Source organism: Teleopsis dalmanni, chromosome 2, assembly GCF_002237135.1.
Source record: "Teleopsis dalmanni isolate 2A chromosome 2, ASM223713v2, whole genome shotgun sequence".
NCBI lineage: Eukaryota > Metazoa > Arthropoda > Insecta > Diptera > Diopsidae > Teleopsis > Teleopsis dalmanni.
Window position 1 is genome coordinate 155,375,843 of NC_051847.1, and position 12,474 is coordinate 155,388,316.

At 30.8% G+C, this 12,474-nt stretch overlaps 2 protein-coding genes across 2 annotated transcripts; both read left to right on the top strand.

The window, feature by feature from the left end:
- Window positions 1-147: 147 nt before the first annotated feature.
- On the top strand, window positions 148-12,469 carry LOC119675996 (peroxisomal N(1)-acetyl-spermine/spermidine oxidase-like; the record flags this gene model as incomplete). The annotated part of the gene is made up of 5 exons (XM_038087218.1): window positions 148-651; window positions 10,062-10,467; window positions 10,529-11,327; window positions 12,187-12,307; window positions 12,374-12,469. Coding segments are annotated over exons 1-5 (1,650 nt in total), but the record flags the coding sequence as incomplete, so codon positions are not given.
- Window positions 7,446-8,695, top strand: LOC119683072. Its single transcript, XM_038096674.1, has 3 exons — window positions 7,446-7,677; window positions 7,829-8,009; window positions 8,071-8,695. The coding sequence occupies exons 1-3, from the start codon at window positions 7,570-7,572 to the stop codon at window positions 8,679-8,681; spliced, it is 900 nt and encodes a 299-aa protein (XP_037952602.1). The 5' UTR covers window positions 7,446-7,569; the 3' UTR covers window positions 8,682-8,695.
- Window positions 12,470-12,474: the final 5 nt, after the last annotated feature.

Below are 12,474 nucleotides of genomic sequence, written 5' to 3' on the forward strand. Positions count from 1 at the left end.
TCAATATCAATTTCATAAGTTTTATATACTTTGCATAATAGTCATGAAAAAAACAAGATTGTAATCAATTATTGGAATTATATAAATAATTCTTAATATATAATATTATTATACAAATTCTTTAAAAATTTTTTTTATGTTGTTTATTTTGGCGTTTGCCGGTCTTTGGACATGCGCATTACAAAAAACAATAAAAACAGCTGATAATTAGAAATAATGACACTTCATTTGACAATTCGGACAGAAAAGCAATTATGAAATTTAGTCAATAGAGAAAATCAGTCTGTGAAAAATTCCGTGCGATGCTAAACAATTTTGGTGACGGTGAAAATAGTTTTTAATATTGGAAATTTAAAAAATCCTATAAATGTTTTGCTTAATAATACAATCGAAAATAAACAAACTATAAGTTAATATTGAGCTATGGGGGAGACTGCTCCCACTCCGCACACACCAGCACCATCGCCTACAGATGAAAATGCTGGTGACACGGTCGCGACAAGAGTTAAAGTGTTGATTGTGGGCGCTGGAATGGCCGGACTTTCTGCTGCAAATCATCTGAAGCAAAATGGTTGCGAGAACTTTCGTATTTTGGAGGCCAGAAATCGCATTGGCGGAAGAATTGTCTCAATACCTATGGGAACGCAAAAAGTGAGTTAACGCTGTGGGGCGGTGTATAGCACAAAAAGCATTATGTAAGCAAGAACTAGGATTAGCTCATAGGCGAAAGACTCTAAAAATGAATTGTTATTATTTTGCTTTATTTTATTATTATTTTTATTTTTTCGCTCTATTGTTTTTTTTTTTTTTTTAATACTTTGCTAAGTGTGCCGTAATGAATTTGTATATTAATTTTCAGAGGTTTTAGTTCCAGATTTGCTGCTCCAATTTCTTTATACTATTTTTATTTTTAAACATGTGAAAAAAGCCTAAACATGTGAAAAATTTAATTAGACTTTTTTCATTTATATTTTCACTTAAAAAAGTCTCTTAACATTTCTAAGTTGTAAATAATGACGCATACGCAAAGTCAGCCGATTTTTATTTTTATTTGCGAGCTTTCACATCCGCATTTTTATGCCAAATGTCCTTGCCTGAGGTTTTGTTTATTTGGCCTTTCCTTATTTTGATTTTGTTTTGTGTAAAATGTACAATTTTGGCAAATTGTTGATTATTTTATAATACAATGGTTTTCTATTTATATAATTGTTCATTACTCTGTCCTACTTTATACCATATTTTAAAACTATCTGACATATGTGATATCTCAGTCCATAAATAAACGGGGGAGTTACTATTCCTTAATTATTATTATTTTTATTATGACATGTTCCATAAATTACAATCACAATTCAAGAACTTAGTCTATTCACATATAGTCTATTTCCACCTTCTGTTGTTATAATGCTGCCGAAGTATTCAAACTTTTCGACGTTTTCCACGAATGTATTACTTATTGTGAGCTGGGAAGTGTTAGGTCTGTTAATACGCATGGATTTTGTCTTAGCAATATTAGTGTTAAAACCCACTGTTGCACACTTAGTTGAGAGATCTGTAATTTGGGCTTGCATATTAGCGTGTCTGTTAGAGATCAAGACCACATCATCGGCATATTCCTTAATGGTAAGGCATATAACTAAAAGAGTTTTTGGTTTTTGTTACAAGGAATCAATATTTATAATTAATTACAGTAAAAATCCTATAAGACAATTTTGTCTAATCAGAGTTCAACAGCTTTCAATATGCAATCTCTTCTTCCACTATAAAGCACATTACTGAAGAACCCTTTATTAAATATTAATCGCAGCTATCTAAACATAAGTATATTCCAATATTCAATAGAATTTGTGAATTTAAATATATATAGAAAACGAAAAAATTGCTCAATAGTCGTGGTAACGTATAGGATTACCACTTGCACCTTTCGTATCATCCGCCGATCTAAAATAATAATAAGAGAATATAAAATTAAAGATTAAATTCTAAAATGAATACGACGTGCCTCATACTTAAAGTATAGTTTTGGATTATATTGTGTTCATATTATATTCATGCAATCTAAAAACTTGCAAGTTTCAACTTACCGTGTTTTTATTATTATTATTAATATTATTATTGACATGTTCAGAAATAACATATAATATATGAACTTAGTCTAATCACAAGAGATTTTCAATTTGTACCATCGCGAGCTATTGCTCTTAGCTCACTAAATAATTTGCTCGTTTCTTTATTGATGGTTATTTTCCATGTTGTCCTCGCCCGACTGCGATTTCTTCGTCCCTGCGGATGCCACTCGAGTGAAGCATGAACAATTTCGGTGTTTGGCATGCGTATTTTTATTATGCTTCCAAATAATAATTAAAATAATTGACTACAATTCTGGGCTTACTTAGTTGGCCATTACAGACGTAAGTCGTCCTTGGCCGCGTCGACTAATCTCCGCCAGCCAGCCCGATTAGTTGTTTGCTGTCGCCAGTTGGTAGTACTGAACGCCCCCATATCGTTGGTCACCTGCACCTGCCACCGAACAATGGTTTCCGAATCAATGGTGCCGAATCAAACACCTTTCTAGCCGGATCACTTTTTTCCATTCGAAGAACATGACCAAACCAGCGAAGCCGCTAAATTTTTATGCGCTTAACTATGACAATGTGGCGCTATATTTTATCGTTCCACCTAATTTGATACTCATCGCCAACGCGTAAGGGACCATAAATCTTCCGAAAAATTTTTCTCTTGCATGCTCCTTCTATCAATTCTGGATTAGGTATCACTATTCATTAGTATATATGCACTAATTTTACGCAACAATTTATAAATGATAATATTTATTAATAGATAAGATTAATTTATATAAAGTGAGTATTTAGTAAGGAACTCGGTAATCAAGTAATATGGTAATAGTGTTGTGCCAAAAATAAATGACACTAGAAATGTATTTTGTAGTTGCCATTTGATACGATTACCGAAGTCGTACCCGAGATCGTGAATATCGCTTTCGTTTTATTAGTTTTCAATAACTAGTTTAAAAATCAATAAGATTATTAATCTGTTGTTGTTGTTGTTGTATCCCTCTTGGCATATCCCGAACGGCACTAGGTCGTTGTTGGCAATGAGTGCCTCCGGGACGTAGACCCGGTCGTTCTTGGAACCATTAATCTCATAGTAATTAGTATTAAACTCCGGATTTAAATCTAATTTACTATATATACATGAAGTCATATCCATTTCTCTTATAATGTTGTTTAGCTATTTTGCAGTATATTTGAAGTCGTGTGATTCATATATCTGATATGATAATTCTTTCTATAAATACTGTAATATACATGGTAAGCTTAATAATTCTAAAATAAAGCAATGTTAGATAATTGTATAATAAAAATGATAATAACCAGTATAATGTTTTTGCACTTAAATGTTATTTTATAGCAAATTAAGTAATAAAACTCAACTGCTATTCGTTATTAGTATTGACTTCATCATAATTATTACAAGTTATAATACTGATTTAAACATTTGTTGTTTTAATCCTAGAAATAGTTTACTAAACTAGACTGAGAAATTTAACACTCTAGACCTCATCCGGTTAAATGAAAACTAAATTAAAGTAGTAAATCTCTTCCTGACAATCGTATATCATGTGATGAGGAAATGTTTCCCTTTGCATAACACAAAAACTGTTATTATCAGTATGCTTTAGACACTGTATCTATATTCTAACAATTGCAGAATTGTGGGCGTTAGTATACTTCATCATAATTAGCCTTTCTTATACTTTTATTAAGAATGGTAATATTCAGCAGGAAAGTACTAGCATTTGACATCAAAATTAAAAGAAAACTAATAAATACTCAAGAAACCACTAATTAATATAGGTTTCATTCTGTTTAAACAGAGAAGATTGCAAATAGTTTTATTGTCAATGAGCAATTGCCTTATGCCTTTCGCACTGATACACGAATCTATTCTATACTTGTAAGTACCTACCTAAGCGTTCTAGCAAGTAGATATCTTGCAGTTAAAATATTGATATTTTTTAAAAATAACTATATTATACACTTCGATTAAAAAAATAAAAGATAACAAAATTATAGTTAAACTAACTTCATAAAAAATAGTTAGAACTATTGCACGTAATCCCACTTGTAGAGAATAACTTGAGCAATTACTATAGTATAAACTCCTATTCAATTAATTCTTAAAAAATAGAAATCTTATATTAAAAGAGCTCAAGTCCCATAAAAGGAGTAAAGGAATTCCTGTGAATTGTTTCGTTACCGTTGAATCCCTCGAAATCAAGTATATAGATGAGTGTTACTTTATTCATATTAGTCTGTAATCATTATAGCTCTGTAATCATTATGCGACTATAAAATAGACTGAAGTTCTTGTATTGTATTCTTGTATCGAAGTTCTTGAGAAAATAAAGTACATAATATAAAAATATATTACATATGAGATATTGCGAAAGAACTATTAAAAAATAACCCACGTATAAATGTATATATCTTATTTGAAAAACCCAATGCTTTCTGTTAGCACTATTATCTATCAAATCTTATTTGGCTTTGAAATTCGTTCAATAAAAAAGATAGGAAAAAGGGTGTAATTAAAAATGGTCAGGTTAGTTAAAGTTAAAAAGGCTAGTTGTGATCCATACATAGAGCTATTGAATCCTAGAAATACCGGATAGAGTTCATCCTTTACATTGATTTTATAGCAGATATTTTTACGAAATAAAAGGATGCTTGAAGCTCTATTTCTGAAATAGAGAAACCGAACATTTTTTAATGATTTAAAGCGTGTGTTTATAGACCAGAACTTTAAGTGACTTGAACCGAGATCTTATTGTCATAGTTCTGGTACATATATATGTATCTCGGTAGCCATTAAAATAAAATAAATACTGACAAACGCCGTTTTCACAATATATGCATATACTTTATAAGTAGATATCAAAATATCATAAGCCTTTAAAAAAATATTTTTATATTAGGTGAAGTATATATGTTATGTGTCATATACACATATAATTATATACTTATAATGGAATCAGCTCTTTCATTCTGTGACGTATTTTGATGCGATAATATAAATTTACTAGTTTGTTGAGCAAATATTGATGCTATATAATAGCAATATAAATATGTTTATGTAAATGTTTTTGAAAAATATTTAATAAATTTAAAGGAAAAAAATGAGACTTATTAAAAGTAATCTATTGTTAGGAAAGTACAAAAAATTGTATAAAAGAAATTATCTTGCAAATCACGTAATTAAGACACCTTGAGAGCGCCAATAATTTCGTCTATAAGACATGAAAGGAAGCAACAAATCAAAAGACCATGATCACCCCTACACAGTGTATCTGATGTTGTTACGATAAATAACAATACATCAACTTCTCGTATATAATAGCAGTTTTTGCTGTCAAATACTAATTTTAATTATAGCAAATTATAATTTGTGAAAATTACTTTAATATGAAAGAGCATGCATCACACCCAATTTTAATTTCCATGTTAAGTTCGCTGCCGCTTTCAAAACAAAGCTGATATTATTCATATAAAAATCCACAAGTGCCGCTGGCGGTTATTGTAGCGAAACGCGGGCTTGGATTTAGATCTCTTATTTTCACAAATGTCATTCATAGACATGATCCATTATAAAAAAGTCATTAGTGTAGTGATATGCACTAACAAGTCTATTCAAGTGAAGTCAGATTCAATCTAAATAAAATTGTTTTAATAAATTCTCGATTGTATCGAGAGAGACTACGAAATGTATGTTTATTTAATATAATTAATGAGAAATTTTAAATAACATTAAAATCACTGAAATGTGAAAATTGCTGCACTTGATGCTACTTAACTGCCACTTTTGCTTTATTATCATTATGTCAGAGTAAGACTTTTAATCTCATAGGAAATCAATCAAATCAATTAAATTTATTCCTAATGTTAACGCTTTAATTGTCTTGAAAATGCATCTCTGAACAGACAAAAAAAATTTAGAAAAAAAAAATTTCTAACTACATTTACTCATGCGATTTCATTTTCCCTTTCCACCCTTTAATAAAAAATACAGTGTCTGAAAGCGAACTGCGTAGAGTAAGGACGTCAGCTGTTTAACTTGTCAAATCAGTGTGGCATATGCACATAGCAAACTTATGCATTTGACATTTTCAGTGTTGCAAATGTATGCAAGGAAGTTAAGGAAGGTTAAGGTTAAGGAAGAAGATAAATGCATACCATTTAAAACACTGAACTCTTAAGACTCTTTTTGGGAACAAAAATTATTATCAAAACCAAAATCTTAATATATATAATAATGACTCTACAAAAGAATACTATTAAAATTCAATAATTGAAATATAAAAAAAATATAATTAAATAATTCTACAGCTAGTTTATTATTTCGTTCTAATATAATACAGCAATTGAATTGTTTAATGAAATTTCACAACAAATAAACAAAATTCCAAGTTCGAACATACAACTTATATACGAGAACACTGACTCTGAACTTCAAATTTGGCAGGGCACGAGTTCAACCCATTGTACTTGCAGTCCCAAAAGAAAATTTACGATTAAATAAATACAAGAAATAATTTCAGGGCCATTGATAATGGGTATTTGGCAGTATCGAAATAGCTGTATAGCAGCCAAGAAATTCAATTAATTAAAAGTAGTAAAAATTTTTGCTGTTGTAATTTAATTGCTATTCGATAAAAATCTCTCTATTGAAGTCAAAAGTTTACATTAAGCATTTAGTTTCTTTCGTCAAAGAAATCAATTTAATGTCTTAATATATAAACTATTAATCAGATTAAGCTTACTTAATGGCTTTGTAGCGTTTGGGAAAACGACCCGACTACGTTAAACAAATTTTAATATAGCTATCAAAATATAGCTTTAAGAAGACTAGTGAACACAAGAAAATGTGGCATAACCGAGACTATAAAACTGAGAGCATTTTAAAATACATTAAGGATAACGCCCTCAAATTCTTTAGTACTATGAACACTCTCCCGAATACAGACCTATTTAAATTACGCTAAAACATTCGCAAACATTCTTTGGAAGCGATTACATGGCTACGTTTTTGATGTACAACAGATTTTTTTCACAATGTATGAAAATGCTATATCATTTATGCATCCCGGACGCTTATCGTTTCTCGCCTATATAATAATTGGCGAATAAAAAACCAACCAAGAAAATTATGCTTATTTTATAAATTGTTTGTAATTTGTCCGTCGTCACAAAAGAAGCCTTCTAATCAGAGAAATATGCTAGACTTATTTTTCCCAATATTACCATATTGTAAAAAAAAATATCAAATAACTCTCGTATAAATAAACTGTGTGCACGATTCGGTGCGAACGTTCTAGAAAAACAAAATGTGTGGTTTTACATTTCTTGCGCTTGCACACATTTGCAACACTGAAAATGTCAAATGCATAAGTTTGCTATGTGCATATGCCACACTGATTTGACAAGTTAAACAGCTGATATTCTTACTCTACGCAGTTCGCTTTCAGACACTGTATTTTTTATTGAGAAAATGGTTGCAAAAAAATTAGTAAAAAAAAGACTAAAAACACACAAGAAGTGGACATATGACGAAATTAACATTATCTTAAATTATATCAAAGAAAATCCGAAACTAGAGGTAAGTTCAGAAAACGTTTGCAAGGTTTTATATAATCGGTTCAGCAAATGGTTGAAAGTACCTGCTGTGTTTTCACTAGAAACTGCAGCTATCATATGCAAATTCAAACAATACATGTGTAATATTATTATGTATGTATGAATATCTCTAGGATCCAACTGCGCAAGTTTATTATAAAGATTTGATTGCGAAAACCGGTATAAACACTACATGGGATTTAATACGGTGGAAAGTAAGGCACTTGAAGGCGAAATATAAAAAGGCGAACGATTGGCGAAATACGATTGGAGCTGATTTACTTGAATCGGATGCAGAAGCTACCAGTATTGAAGGTAAACTTTCTTAGATCTACCATAAATACGAAAATCTGATTGCAAGTCATTATTTATATAGGAAAAGTTCTACAAATTTGCCCCTTTTACAATCAACTAACTGAAATTTTATGCAAAACATCCGATGAGCAACAGATTACTTCAGTGGTCGACACTGAAAGTAGGTTAGATCCACTTAAAACTTCTTTGTCCAATGATGGTTGCGTTGAGCAAACCGCTTACTTTATCGAAGTTGTTTGTGATAATGTGAATATCAAAGAGGAAGTTATTGAATCTCAGAATGCGATTTCAACAGAAGGAGCTCCAATTGACTTAGCAGAGCCAAGTTCTTCCACAACGACGTCAAAAAATAATGATTTACCAAAGAAGACCTTTGTGGACAGGTCTTCGTCGGCTGATCTTGCAGATCTTCAAGCTGAGCGAATGGCAATCTGCAAATTGAAATTGGCTTGGAGAAAGGAAAAACATCAACAACAATTATTGTTAAGTGAAAGAAAAATGAAGTTAAAGGAGCAAAAACTGAGGGCTGACATAGATTTCAAAAAAAGAAAATTGGAATTAAAGGCTTTAAAAATCGAAACAGAAGAAAAATTAAAAATGTTCAAAATCGAAAAAGATGAACGAATTGCGAAATTCGAAATTGAGTTGGCGTATAAATACAAGACAAAATAATTATTGTTAAATACTTTTTTTTTTAAAATACACTCCATTTAATTAAGTATTACTGTATATATTGTTTACCTATTTATTTCACTATCAACTATTGTTTTAGTCTCCATAGAAACAATAGTGAAAGGTACATAGAAACAGTACCTTTGATCTACTGAACTATAGGATGACATGGAGCTAGAACATGGACTTTGTCGAAATCACTTCAGATTGTGTTTATCGGTGCACGACGAGAAGACACCAGAACACTTATTCTGTCATTGTCTAGTCTTAAACAGATCCAATTTACTCAGCTTATATTCAAATTGAAATTGTTCAAATATTTGTATTTACATTCGGTTGGTTTTAAATAAACTTATTTTTAATTTAATTAATCTTGTCCACAGTATATATTATAATTATACAATAGCATAATTATATTATAAGACTGCATTGAATCGGGAATACGGCTATAGTAATAGAAAAGTTTTGAAGGGTAGTCTGACTGATAACTATTTGGAATATTGGCAAATACATATTATCAATCATAGATAAGGTGGTTTTTAAAATAACGAATTTTTTTTTTGTTTTACAAGTCATTCATAACAATACCCTACCCAAGTTATACAAATTGAACTATAAATTGTTTTCACAACTGATACATTTCTCCAGATCTAGCATCCATTGTAATCCCTGTTAAACCATTTGGTGTTCCAGATGAAGTTGAAGAGATCCGATAAGTTTGCTTGTTATAAATATATTGTAGACTTAATGTTATCACGCTTAAGTCTACTCTACTATTGTAAGAACAAATAAATTTTATAAACTTTTAGTTTATTATTTGATCGATTATTTTTATTATGTGTTTAATTTAAGATAGATTTACGCATTAACTGCATTTTTCTCTATTCGTTTTCAAATCAAAATGTATTAAATACAAAGCACATGAATATCAGCAATTTATTGTCATCACTGTCATCCATAAATGTAGTAACTTTCACTGTATGTCTGCAGGCCAAGCCGTCTGCTCAACTTTTTTCTCTGTAAGGTATTATGAACGTTTAAGTCATGAAGCATTTTTTTCTTTTTATTTATATTTATCAATAACTTCACTAATAAATAATTAATTATGTTATTACCTTTTAAATGCATTAGTAATGCAATGTTATGCCGCTTAGCAGCGATTGCTTTGTAATCTTATCAAGTTACGCTATAAAGAATTAGGTTGGACTAATTTGTGTGCTATATTTTTATAATTAAGTATACTCATAATTCGACCAACGTGATAAAAACCTTATAGTCTTAACGCTTTTTCAGTGGTGGGCACACTATTTCAATGTAAAATATTTATTCTTACTTTTTATAACTTATTTAGCGTTACCAATTTTTAATGATTATTTTTAGGTTGAACTTGGCGCGAATTGGATACATGGAGTATTGGGAAATCCAATTTTTGAAATGGCAGTGCAATATGGTCTAGTCAGTGTAGTTAATGTGCCCAAGCCTCATCAAGTAGTAGCATCTACAGAAGATGGCCATCAAGTTCCTTTCAGCATATTGCAAGAAATCTATGAGGCTTATGTGTGTTTCCTGCGTCGTTGTGATGAGTATTTTCTATGTCAATATGTACCACCGCCCGATATAAACAGCGTTGGTGAGCACATCAATTACGAAATTGAAATCTTTCTAAACTCTGTGAAAGATCCAAAAGAAAAACGCTTAAGGAAACTAATTTTTAATTGTTTGCTTAAACGTGAAACATGCATTACTGGCTGTAGTAATATGAACGAAGTAGATCTATTAGAACTAGGTGAGTTATAATACATAGAGCATTCATTTTCAAATAAATAACTTAAATATATATATTACAGGTAGTTACACGGAATTACAAGGCGGTAATATTGTACTGCCTGCTGGATATAGTTCAATTTTAAAACCACTTTCAGCACAAATACCTAAAGATGCTATAGTTATGAAATGTCCAGTTAAAAAAATACACTGGAAACGAAAAAAGACTCTTACCGGTTTAGATACGCTCAATGAAAACTCTGAAAATGAGGATTCTGATGATTCGGAAAAAACTGTAACTGAATATCCTACAGCTGGTGCTGCTGCAGCAGGTATTCGTGGTGGTTCAATTGAATCTGATAGCGGCTGTGATTGGTCTAGTGATACAAATGATAGCCCTGTTCGCATAGATTGTGTAGACGGGCGTACATATTATGCTGAACATGTGATATGCACAATACCTTTGGGTGTGCTCAAATGTACACATAAAACGTTATTCGATCCAGAACTACCGCACTATAAACGTGAAGCTATAGAAAACTTAATGTTTGGCACAGTAGATAAAATATTTTTAGAATATGAACGACCATTTCTGAGTGCAGATATTTCTGAAATAATGTTACTCTGGGACGATGAGGATGATTATGAATCAAGTACCACCGATATGCAGCGTACATCAGTTGAATATCTTAGCAAAAATTGGTTTAAGAAAATATACTCATTTGCAAAGATGTCAGATACATTGCTTTTGGGTTGGGTATCTGGACGTGAAGCGGAATTTATGGAAACTTTATCGCATGAAGTGGTTGCTGAAAAGTGTACAGAAATATTAAGAACATTTTTAAAGGATCCATATGTGCCCAAACCAAAACGTTGTGTTTGGTAAGTCTATAGATTAAAAATCAGAATTTCCCCGTTCGACTCGTCGATGAACATTAGCATGACTTTCTCAGTATTACGTTCTAGATTAGGTTCTATACATAAGGAAGAATATATAAATCATGAAAAAAATACCTCTACAAACAGAATAGTATTGAAATTTAACAAAAATAAAAATATAATGAATTAATTTAATTATTCTACACCTGGTTTATGATTTCGTTCTAATATAAACACAGCAAGTGAAATTGTTAATAAAACTTTCATACCAAATTAACAAAACTCCAGAAAAATGAGCGAATATAAATGTAAAGTACGATTTTGGGTCAGTTGGTTAAATGGCGCTAACTCTGAGCTTCAAATTTAGCAGGATACGAGCTCGATTTCTGATACTTGCAGTCTCAAAAAATTATTTATGAATAATTAAATAAAAGAATTATTTCCAAGACCACTAATGACAGGTATTTGGCAATACTCGAAACAGCTGTATGGTCAGCCAAAAATTTAATTTTTTAAACTAATATAAAATGAATTTTTGTTATTGTAGTTTACTACTGGTCGAAAAAAAACCTCTATTATTCAATAACAATATTCAATAAATGCGATAGCTATCGATTTTGTATTATTTTTCCGACAATTTTTTCTCAGGCAAATATTATCAACTTTAATAGAAAACGTATCGCAAATGCGATTTATCACTATTAAGATATTTTAAAGATTGTGTCTTGTTAGACGCTAAAAAGGATTCGTAACCATTCTTAAGTTTAATTATATTTAGGATTTTCTTTTGGACTATCAACAATTCTTTTTTAAATTTTTTTATGATAAATACCTTTTTTAAACTCTTTATATGTATTTTCAGTACAAGTTGGCATAGTCAGCCGTATACTAGTGGATCGTATACATCCATACCAGTTGGTGCTACACAAGAGGATATTGACAACTTAGCACAACCACTTTACGCGAGTCCACATGCTACAAAAGTAAAAAAAAATATATTATTAATATAAAAAAAAATATTTTAATTGTTTTTTATTGTGTTATCATAGCCTGTTGTAGTGTTCGCTGGTGAGCATACTCATTCCAGTTTTTATTCAACAGTACATGGTGCCTACTTGAGTGGTCGTACCGCTGCTCAATATCTCTTACA